We start from the raw sequence: 17,455 nt of genomic DNA on the forward strand, positions 1-17,455 counted from the left end.
CAGCAGCTCTGTGCCAGGAGAAGTGGGGAGGACAAGTTGTACTCACTGCTGGGCCTGCTCCTCAACACTTTCACCTCTGTGCTGGCACTGACAGAGTTGCTGCTGCTGTAGGCGCTGCATGTGTAGGATCCCTCGTCAGCCAAGTGAACATTGCTTATGGTCAGGCTTCCATCCTGGGACAGGTGGACGCGGCGGCCATCTGCCCTCACTGGGACTCCATTTCTGTAATGAGAAGTGTTTTGTACCACTGTTCCCACTCCTGGTAACTGAAGGAGCTCTTTGTACTCTTTGGAATTGATGCTCTGTGAAAGGGGTAAATTAGTACAAATTCAGCACAAAGGAAGAAGTCTTCTTTTGCCATAACCTGGCTCTACAATTATGTAGGAATATGAGCCTGAGCAAGTCTACATTCATTAGTCCACTGCCACCGTGGGAGGTAGCTAGCTGTGTGCTCTGTATATGGTCTTTGTCCTTTCCAATATGACACATTTTTGAGGTTTGAGGAACTAGAAGAAAAGCCACAGTGACTTTCCCTCTCTCCGGGTTGTGGTCTGGCAGTCTTGTTTGGCTGGCATTAGTAGCTTATGCACATTGCCTGATGAACATATGGGGTAGTGAGCAATGCAACCTTTTTCCCTTAAAAGCCTGTTTAGAAAAATGTTAAAATATCAGCAAGAACGTAACCATTCTGTTCTTCCTGGAATACTCTGTGCATGGCCAGAAAACTGCCTGAATTATGAACTTCTAGTTACCAAGGAAAGTAAACTTTGTTCACTGAAAAGAGTTTCATTCATAGCCTGATACTTCAATCATTTTGTTGACTCAAATACCAAACTTACATATGGAAGAATAGCTCTCTTTGTGAGATGGCCCGCTTCAGTCCAACCCCTTGGATCAGAGGGATTGAAACAATTGCCAATCCATGTCTATGGATCCTTTGCAAGAAAGCTCCAAAATTGAACAGATTATTTTCAAATGGAAAAAAAAAAAACCCACACCAAATCCACTACATACTTAGACAAATTTGGTTTAACTATTAAAATATCATCAGAAGAAGACAACTTCTCTCTTATTGTTACCAAAACACTGTGAATTGTCATTCATTCCCATCTGGCAATAAAGGGAGAGAACTGCCACAGCACGAAGCTGAGAGAATAGATGCTGTTATTGTAGAGGCTAAAATGTTTGCTAGGTTTAGTCACAGAGAGTTTTCTAGAGACCAATTATAAGTCATCCTCCAGTTACTCACTTTGATTTTTGGTATTTTATTGTCATTTGCTTGCTAGCACGGAGCTCCTCTGAGCTCCATGAAGTCTTACCTTAAAGTTTGCCTCTACTCATTTGTCTGAAATGCAAACTCGGTGACCACTGCCCACAGAGATTTTGCCGAAGACTTTTAGGTTAACCATTAGGTGGATTAGGAAAGGTGAGATGATGCCATTGGGAGCGAACCACAGCTCTCTCCCTTGCCTAGCAGGCATCCTGCATTATGATTTGGAGGATAAGTGATGAGGTTCAAGAAGAGACAAGAGAGAAGTTTCACCTTGCTTTTGCTCACCTTGACCACCTTATATTCACATTGTTGCCAGTCACTGTACAATGAAGTTGAGCAGTTTCTCCTTCAGATACCTTAATGCTCGGCAGAAGACCAGTAATCCTCAGCCCTCCTAAACCAGAAGGTGAACAGTTACTAGCAAGAATACAATGCTATGCTGCCCCAGGTAGCAGAAGCTTCTAGGCCTTGAACCAGCATGTTTGGAACTAGCTGTAGCTATTGCTACGGGGAATGTCATATATCCTAAGGGCTTTAGCCCAAGCCAGGGCAAGAAATGGAGATTTCAAAGAGTATTTTTCCTCCAATTAGACAAAAGTACATCATACACAAAGAAGAACTGCCTCTTCATTGCCTCTTGCTACTACCTTACCTGTTCCATGCCAGAAGTGAAGCCCAAGAGCCACTCTCATACTAGCAGTCCCACCTCAGCTATCTAGAGCACCATGACCTACTGATACATGAGAACACCGCTGGGAAAACCCACTCACTCTTCCCTTACCCACAAGCTGCCTGTTAAACATTAGGTATGAAGTTAAGAGGCACGGCCAGAGGAGAAACCCAGTCTGCCCAGCCCTTCCTGTTTCACACTTGTGTGCACAGACACACAACACGGCCACCCGCCTGGTACCTAGAGGTCGGAGCAGGACCTGGCGCTGGTCCTGGTCACGTCCATTCGAGGCGATGCAGGTAAAGAAGCCGGCGTCCTCAGAGCTAACCCGGCTGATCACCAGGGCCCCGTCTGACTGCTGTCTGTGTCTGATGAACAAAACCACAAATCCCCTCAGCTTGTGTTTGAGCCATGATATGATTCCAGCCACCAGAAATGAATCTGAGCCTTATACACAACTTTGCAGTAACACTAAGCAAAGGTATAGCAGCAGCTCAGTTCAATTCGCAATACAGCCTCTGGCCTGTAGACTCTGTATCACAGCTCTTCATCTGAGAGCTTGAAGTCCAGGCTCTGACCTGTGACTAGAGCAGTAGGACAGCATTGTCTGGCCCTGACAAATGAAACTGCCCAGCACAGAGCAGAAAAGTCCCTGTCTGCACTGGCCAGCAACAATGACCCCTCAGAATGGGGCTCTCCTAGCCACAGCCTGCCGCAGGAATAGTAAAGCCAGCGGGGAGCTCACCTGGGAGGGGAGAGGGGCTGCCCATCTTTCTGCCACTCAATGGTGAGAGCTGGAGATGCTTCCACTGTGCAGGGCAGTCTGACTCTCTCCCCAACTTTGGCCTCCACTACTGAGGGCTCGCTCTTGTCCATTCTCAACCTGCAAAGTCCACAAGCACAACAATGCAGCAACATCCTTGTTCAGTATCTGACCTTCAGCACAAGGCCTTCTTAATCACAAGCCTTGTTTTTTGCCTCGAATGGGAAAGGGCGATCTCCGTGCTCCCGTTAGAATTCGCCATTAACAACATTCACTCTCCTCAGAAAAAAAGCAGCCTCTATCAAAGCCTGCTACAGATCAGCACAGCGTGGTGCTGCACTCCTGCCAGACAACTTAACCCTTCAGAGACAGCAACTCAGAGCATCTCTGTTACTTGTAACACCCCTCTGGCTAAAACCGTAAGGAAGTGTTAGCAACATAAATACACAGCAAATGGCCTGGGCACCAAGTAAAGCTTCTCTCAAGGTGCAGACAGCAAATACTTTTTTAGGGTGTGAAGAGTCCACTGCAATCACCAGCCAGACTGCATGCAAGGGCATCCACTGCACACTGCAGAAAGGCTGGGCATGGGCTCTCACATCATCCATCCTCTTGTGCTCTTTGCTTTCTTCTGACTACAGATAAACACCATTTCAGAAGGGAACTAAACCAGGATGTTCCCAGAGTCAAAGAAAACATCATCTCCCCCACCCCCATTCTCTGACCTGAATTCTTGATCTCAAAAAACAAAACCAAAGAGCCCTAATTCAGTGCTTTTATAGTTCAGTGAAACACTTCTTTCTGCATTTAGGCAAAAGCAGCTAAGGGGGTTGCCGGGGATTCGGCAAATTGGCTGAGTTTTAGGCAGCGAACTCAAAAGAAGAGAGAGATCAGATCATACTCCCATTTAGTCTAGAGCCCCAGTGTTCTGCATTTAAAGTGAAAACAACTTTTAACCTTTTATTTCTGCAAGGCCTGGAAGAACCAGAGAAATATGCAAGAAACTACGGAGTATGTCAAGCAGTACATGAAAAGTACATGAAAAGATAGCTTGGAGTCAAACTGCTTTGTTCACAAAATACTTAAAATAAACGGTCAGGGGCTAAAGTATCTGACAGGTTGTTATTTATTTTTTTATATACACATATTTATTGTCTATTTTGTAGTAATTAAGCAGTTCCCTCTTGCTTTGCTTTTTTCCAGAATGGGTTTCTCTTTCTGACTACACTAACTGGAACAGCTAAGGACAGTTCCCCCAGCATTTTTGTATTCATCTGAACCTGGATGCTTTGTTATCAGCCTCCCTGGACATATTTGCTAAGGATATGCTTCTTTCAAGGGACCCTTGGGAGAACAGCAGACAGCTTGCAACTGGGATTTCTGCCTGCTCCTATTGTCAGCAGTTCAGTATCCCTCGCCTCCCAACCATGCCCAGAACAGCTGATCCAGGACCTTTCCAATCTTCAGTTTTTCTACATGAAGAGATGCCATATGGTTCATCAGCTGGGCATGGTGGACAAACTGTTGCTGTATGTGAACTTACCTATATGTGAATTGCTGATGCACAGAGGAACCGGCTGCCTGTACAACCTTCCCGTCTCTGGGTAGCTCTCGGTGCTGCTGATTTTCCTTGTGAAGGACCTGACCTCTCTCACCCTCTGCCAGAACAGCACTCTGGTACTCTATTCAAAATAAAATGCCATATGTGAATAAAAAGACTGTTCTTACTGTGACCTCTTGCATAGGGCTTTCTGTGAGCTTGGGAGAACTCGCTGAATTGGAGCCAAAGAGCCCTTCAGCCATCTGTTTTCTGACTGATGCAGTAAGCCTGTGCTGCCGACTAATGAGAGTCACAGACCTGCAGGCAAGCAATTTTAGACTCTTTTCTCTTCTCTGTTATTGAATATGTTGCAGTATTCCTTAGGCCACACTGCCTTCTGCCCCCCACACCATTGCTATGACATGGTACATCTCAGAGACTTAAGGCCACCAATAGTGGCTTGCTGGCCCATCTTTTTTAGACTGATCTGTTGTATTTTTTCTGGATTTGCATCTTAAATATGGCATGTTTTTTGAAACAGGGAATAATTTGTTACCTAGTTGGTCTTGTTTGGTCAAAACACAAATGCATCAGCATGAACAGCTATGTAACCCAGTCATACCATACTGTGAGATTGGGGTACAGGAAACCCCTTTTCTGAAGCCTTCTGCCTGGGACCAGGAGGCAGCTGATGGCTCTCAGACAGGACAACATGCTTGCTACGCTGGAAATGGTACAGGTTGCAGATGGGCAATAATTCCAGGTACAAGGTGCCACTGCAGGTGGGAAGTGCTTTAGGGTAAGGGCTTTATCATAACATAACATCAGAAGAAGCCTTGTTGCCTCCACACTCTTGGTTCCTGCACTGCGGAGGAGATCTGCTGCTATAACTTGCCCAAGGAACAGCACTGCTATGGGGTAAAGGCAATGCTGCCTGCACAGTATGGCAGCAGAGGACTTTTGCCCATTGTCAGCATCAGTTAATGAGCAGCGCTGAGTTACCCCTTTCGTAGAAGAGGTAGTAGAAGATTTAAGATGTAAGTAGAAGATGAATTACCTATGATCTGTAACTGAATCTGCCGCTGTCTCTCTGTCCTCCCATCAGAAATGAGGCATGTGTAAGTCCCAGCATCCTCCAGCTTGACGTGGCTGATAACTAAAGAGCTGTCAGACTGGTAGATGTGCCTACAACAGGAGCGGGAATCAACTGCCTCTGCGTGGCCAAGGACAGCAGCTGGCCGAGGCAGAGTGGCCCTTCCTGCTGATGTTACATAAACCACCACCATGAACTGCCCTCCCCAGCTTAGAAAAAAAAAAAAAACCACCCTATTGACCACAGCAGGGTCACAGGCAGGGGAAATACTGCAACAAAGAAAGGAGGTCAGGAACGGAGAGGAATGGGAAAACAGGGAACTGCTTTCAACGATCCTCTCCCATGAGAAGGCAAACTGCCCTTCCAGGCAGGAGCCTGAGCCCCAGCAGTCATTTGCAAACAAAAAAGCAGAACTGAGCTTTTCTTAACAACTGCAATTTTCGTAACAAAAACTGAGTCTCTGGATCCAAACTGTTGAAGGAAACAGACTTCCTATGAAAAAATAGGCTTTAAAAATAATTTTAAAAGCATTACATTAGATGGCAGTGCCAGAAACTCCAGCCAGGGGAACTCCTGACTTACTTGGCCACAGGCTTCATCCTGGACTAGTTAAGCAGTGTCTCAGGAAAAATCCTGCACAGCCAACATTCTTTTGCACAATTGCCCACAAGTCAGTTTCCACTGGTTTTGGAGCAGCACTCATTCTGACCCATACAGCTATCTGGTGCCTCAATACAGTTGTAGAGTATACCTGTTTCTGCTGTCTATAGATCAGATGGATAGCTCATTTTCAGGAGTGTTCCTAGCTTAATACATGGGCTTGTTTATTTATTAATCCTTTTTATCCCCTCCAAAGAATGTTACCAATGAGATTAGAAAGAAAGTGGACAAGCATATTTGGCACTCTGCTCAGCAAGGATAATGAACTGCTCCGTAATGAAGGGGGTCGAGCTTACCTGTCAGAGGAGACTGTCTGGCCATCCTTCATCCACTCCACCTTGGAGAAGGGGGACATGCTTGCCTTGCAGGCCAGTTGAATGTTTTGTCCCTTGACTGCTGTCACAAGAGAGAGCTTGGCTTCCTCCAGAATGGTTCTGAAAGATAAAGAGATTCCAGGGACCCCTCAGCTGCTCTTCTCTCCTTAGGATCTTCCAGTGTGACTATAAACAACCACAGTATAAAGCAGGACTAGCTGCCCATTTAGCTCTGAGCAGAGGCAGCATGTAATATAGCAAGTCCTCTGCACAGCAAAGGCTGGTCTGGATAGACTCATCACCACAAGCAAACCAAGGAGACAGCCATAGCTATGTAACTCTCTCTTCTGAGAACTAGGCTCAGCTCAGCAGATTGACAGAGATCCAGACACAGACATATCTAGCTCTACACAACCTCGATTTTCACTGTGACACTGTCTAGATCCTGACCCAAACTGCATTTTAAAGACTTTCCCAGAATAACCCACTACTTCTCTGTGCAGCACTGAGATAAATGCTGTGAAGCCAGAGTCAGGTAAATGTACTGATCAGAATGGGCAAACCACCTACGGATTTTCATTTACAGTATGCCTCTCAAAAAAAGGCCTCAGCATCCCAGTCTTTTCATGCTTCTTCCAGTGCTGTCAGAGTGTAATGAGAGTGCAGGGAATGAGAAACCTCTTAACTCTAAGGCCTGGCTAATATGATTTACCAAAGCCAATATATAGCCAATCTGTCACAGGGTCAGCTGGGCTGGACCTACGTTTCCACTGCAGAGGAAGCTGCACTGATGCTTCACAATGAGCAGACTGAAATGACCAAAAAATAAAATAAAATCACCTGTGCTGATTCTGTGCTGGGAAGAAGTCTGCAGACACCTGGTGCCCAAAGCTCTCTGTCACAGAAACATCTGTTGGATGTTAGGGGGAAGTTTTGGATGTTAGGGGGAAGTTCTTTACAAGGAGAGTGGTTAGGCCCTGGAACGGGCTGCCCAGGGAGGTTGTGGATGCCCCGTCCTTGGACGTGTTTAAGGCCAGGTTGGACGGGGTCCTGGGCAACCTGATCTGAATGTGTATGTTTGGTGGCCCTGCTAGGCAGGGGGGTTGGAACTACATGATCCTTGGGGTCCCTTCCAACCCGGGTGATTCTGTGATTCTGTGATTCCAGAAGCCTTATGCCACTGCTTGCCTTCGTGGCAGCACCTGTTGGCCACTGCTACTCTGCTTTTGGGAGGGCCCAGGCACTGCTGTTTCCCCTGTCAAGTGCAGCTGGCTCAGGCTTTTCAATCTACTTTGCTGGGTGCCCCATTGCTGGCTCTCCATCACACCAGACTTTTGCGAAGCTTCTGGCAGCACCTACCTTCTCCAGGAGTTCTCTCCATGTCTGTTCTGCGAGGGGTTTGAAGCCCCGTAGGATCTTCCTTCTTGGCCATGACTTGAAGACTCTCTTGGCAGGTGCTGCTGCTTACCCTGAGCAGCACCCATATGAAAATGAGAGCCAGTGTCCTGCCGTTGCAGGGCTCCTGTGCCAGAAGAGGGCTGGTGCTCCAAGGGACTAATCCCCACAGAGCTATGACACACTCTCATGCATTCCTCCTCTGAAGCAAAGCTGTTTTTATTGCCATGGCAGCCGCCATACCAGAACCGGTTGCACTTGCCAACAACAGTCACAAAGTACCAGCGAGTGGTCCAGTTCGCACAGGGGCCGTGAGCACTGGGCAGCAGGCACATGACAGGATATGCTGCCAGAAAGAACAGAACAGAAGAGCGTGTGAGGGTCATGAAACACAAAGGTCTGAGTGCTTCAAGCCACTTGCCTAAATGATGGGCCTTACGGGCAGTGTTGGTGGAAAGGTGAGACACCTGAGTTTTGCACCCAGCTGTTTTGAAATAGGGCAGCTGCTCTGATGTTTCCCTCCATCTTAGTTTTCCCACTAGCAGAAAGAGAACTCAGCTCAGAGATATTTCTGAGTCTAAATAGTTATGGCCTTTCCAGGAAATCCTGCAGCTAAAAGGTTGATCTTGGGTCTTCTTCCACGAGCGGAACATAGCCATCATACGCACATTTCCAGCCCAGAGAGCAAGTGGATTAGACCCAGTTGTGAAGATTCATGCACTGCAGAATACTCCTGCAAATAAAGAGGAGCATGGCCAAAGGTGTCTGCGAACATCACTCTGTGCTCTGAGTCACAAATATCAGAGTCACATGCTGACAAATACTGATGCAGGGCTCTGACTGAGAGGCCCTTTGCTGAGCTGTGGCAGAGCAGAGAGGACAGGCAGACTTTTCCCTTTCCCCAGGGCAGTCTCACAGGGCTGGTGACCACGCAATCCCTTTGCTGCAGCAACAGGGGAAAGCAACGCAGCAGCAACCTGCCTGCAGAGGATACAGCTGGGAACTACAGGAGAGGAGATGCTTTTGCCCAGCGCCTCTAGCATCCTTGTAGTATAGTAAGCACTGTCCTCTTCCCCCCTCCCCCCCCCCGATCTCTGCTGGTTAAATGTCTCCACAGAGCCCTATACAGCAGCTCCATCCTTAGCTGTAGCTCTTATTGCACTCCTGCCCAAATGGGGTTGTCTGAAGGCAGAACATGGCTCCTGTTCCTCAGAGAAGAGCCTACTTCACCTAAACCCAAATAATGAATTTGGAGAACCAGGCTATACCAGGTTGTCTTCCCAGGGTGAAACAGCTATGCACTGACAGAGATTACACACAATTCTGCTCAAACAACAAAAGAGGAAAATAAGAACTTCTGTGGTAGCTAACTTAGCCAATTAGCAGCTTTCCTACATTCCTTTTCTCTAAATTAGAGAGGTATGGATTTCAAGGATGGCCTGTTCAGTGGATTAAGAATTAGGTTGGCTCACTGCAGCCAAAGGGTTGTGATCAATGGTTCTATGTCTAGATGGAGGCCGGTCACAAGTACTGTCCTTCAGGGACTGGTACTCTTCAAGACCTTCAACAATGACACAGACGATGGCATCGAGTGCACCCTCAGCAAGTTTGCAGATGACACCAAGCTGAGCGGTGCAGACAATACAGTAGGGGGAAAGGAAGTCATCCAGAGGGACCTAGACAGGCTGGAGAAGTGAGCCAATGAGAACCTAATGAAGTCCAACGAGGCCAAGTGCAAGGTGTTGCACTTGGGCCAGGGCGATCTCAGGTATTTATACAAACTGGGGGAAGACCTCCTTGAGAGCAGCCTGGCAGAGAAGGACTTGGGGGGTCCTGGTAGACAAGAAGCTGGACATGAGCCAGCAGCGTGCGCCTACAGCCTGGAAGACCAACTGTGCTATGGGCTGCATTCAAAAAGGGGTGGCCAGCAGGGAGAGGGAGGTGATTGCCCACCTCTACACAGCTCTTGTGAGGCCCCATTCAGAGTTCTGTGTCCAGGCCTGGGGCTCTCAGCACAAGAAAGACATGGAGCTCTTGAAACAGGTCCAGAGAAGGACCACTACGATGACGAGAGGGCTGGAACACATCTCCTGTGAGGAAAGGTTGAGGAAACTGGGCTTGTTTAGCTTGGAAAAGAGAAGGCTCTGAGAGGACCTCATTGTGGCCTTCCAGTACTTGAAGGGAGCATATAAACAGGAGTGGGTATGACTGTTTACATGGGTGGATAGTGATAGGACAAGGAGGAATGGTTATAATCTAAGACAGAGGAGGTTTAGCTTAGATATTAGGAGGAAGTTTTTCCACACGATGGTGATGCTCTGGAACAGATTGCCCAAGGAGGTTGTGGACGCCCCATCCCTGGAGGCATTCGAGGCCAGGCTGGATGTGGATCAGGGCAGCCCGGTCTGGTGGTTGGTGACCCTGCGCATAGCAGGGGGGGGCTGAAACTAGATGATCATTGTGGTCCTTTTCAACCCAGGCTATTCTATGATTCCCTTTAACCTTCCCTATCCCAGCCATGAGGCAGAATTTGTTTTCAAGGAGACCATTCACTACAATTTCCAGAGGTCAGAACTTCCACACAGGAAGTTTCCAGATGGTACTGATTTCTGTGTAATTCTTCCTGTGTTTCTAACCAAACAAGTCAAAGCATCACTTACGGTAGTTGGGCCTATTGAGACATCCTTCCCCTTCAGGACCTGCAGCCGAAGCGACACTGTCAAAACAGCAGCCGTACACTGAACTGCGGCACTCGCCAGAGGGGTGCTGCTGGGATAAGGCTTGGCTTGCCTTAGAGACAGGAATTGAAAGCCAAAAGTTATCATGCATACATGAGGGCAGCAGCACATGCAAAGCACCATGTCCAAGCTGTTGACTGCAGGATGCCAGCTGCTAGAAGAATCACTGCTCATTTGTTTGCCTCCTAGAGGCTTTCATGCTGGCAAGGGCTGGGAAACTTGGCTGTCAGCCATGAAGCCAGTGCTGCACCTCCCTGCAAAACACAACTAGCCAGCCTAGGCAGTAGATCGGATTTTTCAAGTGGCCCCACCAGACACCCCAAGCTATATGAGAGGAATTTCCCCCCTAAATATTTTATCCTCAATTAATTTGCAGGGATGATAAACAAGGACAATTGTTAGTGGCAATATTTTTCTGTATTTTTTTTTCTCCCAGAAATCGGATGGCAAGTTTCTAACAGACAGAAATTTCATTACTCAGGATTATTCAACCAGTTCTACACAGGATGCTTCTCTCCTTCTCAGACAATTCCCAACCACTCCCTCTGTCCCCTGCTTACAGAGGATCACAAGCAGATGCCCAAAACTGAACAGGAATGAAGTACGCCAAGGGGCCACATGCCATACATGGAGTATTACTGGGACAGATGAAGTATAATAGAAACACATAATCTGAGTCATCGGGTCAAAATTGAATCTTCACACGTAATGGGCAGCTAAAACCCAAAGGGTTTTTGTGCTTACTGTTGGAACAGCTGCAGCAGGCTGATTTCTTCTCATATGAACATCACTGTCATGCTGTGGGCATCCCACGTTGTTTGGACCTTGGGCAGCTGATACTCCATCAGGACAGCATCCATACCTACAGGCAGAAGGCAGAAAGGCTGCAGCAATATCTGACCTGCTTGGTTCAACAGACACAGACTGAAAATTCCAGTAAGCCTCCAGGAAATGCAGTGCCTCCCTGCTCAGGCCCATCTACTCACAGCTACCTGTTTTGGTGACAGGTGTTGAAGGAACAACCTCTCCCCAAAGGGCCTGAAGCTGGAGTGTGTCCATCTGGACAGCAGCCATGTGGGGTCTGATAACAGTTCTGAGATCTGGTTCCTGCAGTGGGGTGCTGAGTGATGCTGAGCTGATGATAATTTGATGATCGTGACTGGGATTCCCAGCGAACAGGCAACAAGTTGATGCCATGGTCCTCAGTGGAATTGATGTGGTGATTCCTAGAGCTGCTGTGAACTGTGGAGCTCCCAGGGAGCAACCTTCCATCACCAGAATCTGTGGAGATAACTCCTTACAGCATGCAGGTGAGCATCTGCTATTTTATACCTGCTCAAAGCTACAAGGCAAGCTTTTCTGTATCAAGGTTTCACCTGAATATGTGTCTTCTGGCTCTTCCTTCTGAATTTGGTTGCTCTGAGCCTCTTCTGTTCATTGCCCTAACCATTCACCCTGCTGACCCATAAGAAATCATCTGTCACATTGCTTTTATCCCCTTGTAGTAGGACACATGAACCTTTTTTCTAATCCCCTTTAGGCAGCATTTTTCTCAGCCAGCACTTATATCATGCTCATATGATATCTCATGATATATATCATACTCATGATATCATACGTCAGAACCGGGGATGTCTTTACAGCCTGCTACATGCATGAACTCACAGGTAGTTCTCTATTGGTGTAAAGAACCTATAATTTATCCGACTCCAAGAATTCTGGAAGTCCATGAAAAGAACAAGAGAAAGGGAGAAAAGAAGGATCCTTCTCCCTACCATACCCTGTTTCAAGCCCACCATCACCAAACCCAAGCAAACAAAATTCTGAACCTGTGGGAGGGCTGTTTGGGTTGTAACGCGTCAGCAAAGACTGTCGACTGATATCATATCCCATAGTGTCCTGCATACTGGGGACCTCTGCAAAGAGAGACATACACAAAATAAGTGCAGCTAGTCCAACTATATTCAAATAATTGCAAATGCATCAGAAAAGTAACAGGAGACTAAGGTTGACAAAAATGTGTTTCTTCTCCTGGAAAAGCTGGTGATCAGCAATTGGATTCAATTGGATTGTCAGGACAGCTACCTGCAGTGGGTAGGCAGCCAGAATTCACCATTTCAGCTATGACAAAGACTAACTACAGACAGCAAGTAAAATCTCCATACAGTTTACAGCTGGTCCACAAGGGGATGAGAGCTGGCTACAGTTTCTAACTACTAAGTCTGTCCAGGGTGTTAGTCCTTAGCTCTGTGATTCATGATCAGTCTGCAATACAAACTGGGACAGAGTCAAAGCAAAATACTGAATTCAGAATAGAAACACCAATATTGCTCCCAAGCCCATTACATGTGTTTCAAACAGCACAGGTACTGGGACTCTGAAGATGCTGTGGTTGTAGGTGCAAAAGCACAGGATGGAGACAGGTAAGCAGGGAGCTGAGTGCACAAGCTTTTGCAGAGTCTTGGCAAGAAGCAACTTAGGAAAAGTTGGGTGTCTATCAAATCAACTCACGCTGTGGCAGGTAGCAAGGCTGCACGTTGCAGCTATCCAGGGTGGCTGGCTTCTGTGGTTGGATGGATTTGCATATATCAGCACTGTAGAATTTGGAGTCACCATCAGCACAGATAACTTGGCGTGTCCGGATGCCTGAACTGCAGCTCTTTGAACACTTGAGTACAGAGACAAGGCAAGTGAGCAGGAACCAGAGTCAGAATGCAGAAACAACCACAGACCAAGAGTATGGAACAGCTGTGATTAGCTGCAGGCCGAGCACAGCTTCCTCCACCAAGATAAGGCAAACAACAGCCCAGCTGGATTCATCTGAACAGAGGTACTCTTAATCATTTTGCCAAATGTTGCATCCAGCCCTGAACCATTAAGCTCCAAGATATGCTTACTTTCTAACATCTAGACTTGCTGCTTTGCCAAGGACAGTGGTGTGGCAAGGAGCTGGAATAATCAGCAGGAGTGAACTGTTCCAGACTGACCTGAAGGCACCTTAGCACTACAGGGATCCACCAGTTGTTAAAGGGTCAGTTTTGAACTCTGAATTCAAAAAAACAACAGGCAGCACTTTACAACAGGAAACAAATGGATAGCTTTCTTGTAAGCAGCTAACTGGATTTCCTTTCACTGGAAGCTGTGAGTGAAAAGGAAGCAATGAGCAGCAACTCTGGGCAGAGAGGGCAGTGGAGAAGATGAGAACCAACCTGTTCACAGAAAGTTTTCAGACACTGGGAGAGTATTCTTTTCTTTTATTCAGATACAAGTAGGAGCTCTCTGATACTGGAAAGCCTGAGGCCAGGAAAGATCAGATTAAGGTATGCAGCTTTCTTAGCTGTTATTAAAACTCAGCTACACCACACAAAGAATCAGATGTAATGTGTTTTAACTCAGAACAAGCTGGTCTCACTAGCATGGAAGGGAAACAAGTGTGCTTGGAAATCACATGGTAGATTGGATCTCCCCCATCTCCTCCCCCGGGTATGTTTCCCAGGCTGAAAACAGCCTGTCTCCCTCCACAAGGGAGACAAGATTAATTCAGCTAAAGACAGTCTATCTGAACAATTACAAAAACAGTTTAAATCATTTCACCAAACATGATGACCAGTCCTGAAGCTCTAAGCCATATTCAGCCCATGAGCTGTTTTGCTATTCACAGTAATGGAGCAAATAAATGAGAATAAGCAGCAGGAGTGGATCGTTTCAGTTTATTGGCTGCATTTTGCCACTGTCACTGAAACTATAGTCTCCCCCTCCAAGAAGGATTTATTTTTATAGCAGCTGCAAACAAAGCAGGCAACAGATTAACTGGAGCATTACTAGTGCCAGTTACAATGCAACTGTGAGCCAAGGGATTGGTAATGAAGTACATGCTTTCCAATTCAGCCAATTCCAGGCTGCACTGATTAAACCTTGTTTGCAAGGAACACAGCAATATAATCAATTATTTCCGATGCATGAAAGCATGATGCTTACCAGGCCCCAGTCTCCAACGTGCCAGCCGACTTCTTGGATGCAGTTCTCCTTAAGGCAGGGCTGGGTGGCTGGTGGCTTTGGTTCCATTAAACAAGCAAAGTCCTGAGCTTGAGAGCCCCGCTGCGTTCTGCAGGTGACAGTCCGGGTCTGGACACCTTCCCCACAGCTGGCTGAGCACTGTGGAACAGAGCACAACAGTGAAAAGGAAGCATCTAATTTACACTTGCATTTCCAGGCTGTGGTCCCTAGCAACAGGGCAGAGTACCACTTTAAGAATGTCTCAAACAAGCAACCAGCATTAAAAACCATATTCTTGGATGGGAATGAGCAGAATGGTTGTCCGTGCTGTAAAAGAGACAATATGGCATGTTGGATAGGATCTGGGAACTCACTGGATAATTTTGGCTTAGTTACGTAACTTCTCCTGCTCTCTATCAAAAAAGACAAGAAGAATGAATGACTTTGGAAAAAAATACCAGTACAACAGAATATATTCAAAACATGATGTTTGTAGATGGCAGGAGATACCTGCAAACTAATGTTCACAGAATCACACAGAATCACAGAATTGCAGGGGTTGGAAGGGACCTCCAGAGATCATCGAGTCCAACCCCCTGCCTAAGCCAGCTCAAGGTAAAGAATTCAGGGGAAGATAAAAAGACAAGATTCTTGTATTTCTCATGTCTTTTTCCTGAAGACCTCATGCTCTACTTTATGGTGTCAAGCTGTGAGACATCATCTTCCTATGCATGTAAATGCCCTTTTGCAATCCTCTGTTAAATTCACAGTGGTTTTGTCTGGAATCTAGCTCAGTTCTCCAGGAATTGTCAAAGTCAACTACATAGGAAATTACCTGAGAGCTGTCTGAACTACTTTGAGCTTCCCAGTAGAGTGCTACTTATTTACCAGAGTGACCTTCTGTCTCCAATAAGACATAGGTGAAGTCATTTTTTTTGTAACCCCAGAATGAATCATTTAGGAATCAATTTGCAAGAACAGGTCACTTAGTTCTTTGTGCCTTTCCTAAATAGTGCTCTCATTCCACAACCCTGAATTCACTTCAGTATTCACATCCTACATCTCATGAGAGTACAAAAACAACAACAAAAAAACGTTACAGTCCTGCTTATCATGCCTCAAAGTCGCATTTCATGCTGCTGCTGCATCACTTGACAAAGAAATACCACAAAACTGTAAATCAAATGTTGCAAGAATGCAACACACTTCTTTCAAAAAAAAATTCACTCGTGTTTTAGGGACTGAGTAGATGCAATTCAATGATATTTACTATCTTTGCTTTCTATGACTTATGAACATAAGATGTCTTCTAAATGCCTGGCTGGTAGTGCTGAGTACATGTAGTTTGGAGGATGAATGCACGCTGCAGCTGTCCAGAGAAGCCCTGCACTGATACACAGCCTACAGTAAACAGCAGGTCACCAGCAGTTCAATAGCATCTTCCTTACTGACTTGTGATTTAGTACTGCCATTCAGGGGCTAGTAATGCTGGGCCAGCAATACGCATGGAAATAAGCAGCATAAGTGGGAACCATGAGCTCCTGTTTTACAGAGGGGAAATGTTACTGCACAAGAACAGCTGCAGCACAGCAGCTCTTAGCCTGAATATCTTAGCTCCAGGCCTGGCTCAGAAGCAAACACTGGCAAGATCTGGTAGATCTGATGAAAATACAGGGGAGAGAGCATGTGGTGAAAGGAACAGGAAAAAAATTATCAAAAGGCATAGATGCTATTTGGAGAACTTTGGAGGACTGCAGGGACAGTCTGCACCTTGCCATGGACATCCACCTTGTACAGTCTCAGAGAAGGTGCCTGTCTTTTCACCCTCAAGCTTTGGCAGACCCTCCTTTAGTGAATGCCATGTGGCAGTTGCTTCTCACACAAACTCACCTCTGACCAGGGCCCTGTGCTCCAGGTTGCACACTGTCTCCTGTTGCAGGGCTGACTGCTGTGAGGCTGCTGTGCAAAGGCCATACACTCAGCGTTGTCCACAACACCCTGGGAGTTCTGACCATCAAATGCTACACAGTAAACAGAGCGAGTCTGGGTGCCTCCACCGCAGGTAGCTGAGCAGGGTCCCCACTCCCCTGTTTTCCACCTGCAGGTCACAGAATCAAGCAAACAAATAATGGCCCAACTAAATGGCACAGAAGTCAGTGCCGTGTCTGTGTTGCAGTCAGACAAGGAAAATGTCTTCTTTGCAGAACAGAGTCAGAGACAAGTTCCTATTTCACCAAGCACTGCCCAGCTTGATTGGCTGTGCAAAGCATGAGTCCCACTCCAAAGGCAAATGCCCAGCTACAAAACACTCGTTACTCTGGAAATGCAGAGCTTTCCCTGAGGGGAAGTTTCATTTCCATGGCTTTTGGTTTCCTAACATCTGCAAAAATATTATGCCTGGAATGGAACACTAAAGAGGAAGAAAAAATAATAATAATAAAATAATAATAATAAGTAAAAACAAACAACAACAAAAAAAAACAATCCAAGAAAAGTAGCTCACAATCCATCATGCTCCAGCCACCGTCCAAAGCAGAAGACATCACCAAACTGAGATCTCAATCTGCCTGCAAACTACGCTCAACTCTCCAGAAGCACTTACAAACTTTTAATTGACAAACCAACAGAAAGATGGCTTACTCCTCTCATTGGCTAGATTATCTAACAGAAGCACATAGCAAAAGTAAAAAAAAAACTTCAAACAGATTCTGGATTTGGTTGCTGAAGCTGTCATGGAAATGTTACATCCTTGCTAGCAGAAGTGCAAACGTGCAGAAAACAGTCACAGTGGATGGTAGAATCCCTCCCTTGTCCATTCCTGCCCACACAGTTGGGAGCACAGCTTGCATGGCCTGACTTCAGGGATTTCAGACTCCAGCATGGAGTGGAAGCAGTTAAAAGGCACTGGTGATACAGGGGGTGTATCACAGTGATCTACTATCTCCCTCTTTCAGACACCTAAGCCCCAGCCAGAGAGTAAAGACAGTTCATGTTTTCTCCCCTACCTTTCCAG

General features: G+C 46.4%; 1 protein-coding gene across 10 annotated transcripts in view; it reads right to left on the bottom strand.

Annotated features, from left to right (window-relative positions):
* PAPLN (papilin, proteoglycan like sulfated glycoprotein) overlaps nt 1-17,455 on the bottom strand; it is a 63,270-nt gene that overhangs the window by 3,784 nt on the left and 42,031 nt on the right. For 9 of the 10 annotated variants that reach the window (XM_048950153.1, XM_048950155.1, XM_048950157.1 and 6 more), the window contains 15 exons: nt 16,333-16,540; nt 14,425-14,601; nt 12,958-13,114; nt 12,276-12,362; nt 11,439-11,727; nt 11,191-11,308; nt 10,369-10,498; nt 7,673-8,054; nt 6,296-6,433; nt 5,304-5,431; nt 4,250-4,388; nt 2,689-2,826; nt 2,184-2,311; nt 1,559-1,667; nt 47-222 (listed from right to left, as the gene is read on the bottom strand). In XM_048950153.1, the coding sequence (XP_048806110.1) occupies nt 47-222; nt 1,559-1,667; nt 2,184-2,311; nt 2,689-2,826; nt 4,250-4,388; nt 5,304-5,431; nt 6,296-6,433; nt 7,673-8,054; nt 10,369-10,498; nt 11,191-11,308; nt 11,439-11,727; nt 12,276-12,362; nt 12,958-13,114; nt 14,425-14,601; nt 16,333-16,540 (2,504 nt within the window). Of the gene's footprint in view, nt 1-46; nt 303-1,558; nt 1,668-2,183; nt 2,312-2,688; nt 2,827-4,249; nt 4,389-5,303; nt 5,432-6,295; nt 6,434-7,672; nt 8,055-10,368; nt 10,499-11,190; nt 11,309-11,438; nt 11,728-12,275; nt 12,363-12,957; nt 13,115-14,424; nt 14,602-16,332; nt 16,541-17,455 lie in introns of those variants that run through there. The other variant, XM_048950159.1, reaches the window with a different exon arrangement.

Source organism: Lagopus muta, chromosome 6, assembly GCF_023343835.1.
Source record: "Lagopus muta isolate bLagMut1 chromosome 6, bLagMut1 primary, whole genome shotgun sequence".
NCBI lineage: Eukaryota > Metazoa > Chordata > Aves > Galliformes > Phasianidae > Lagopus > Lagopus muta.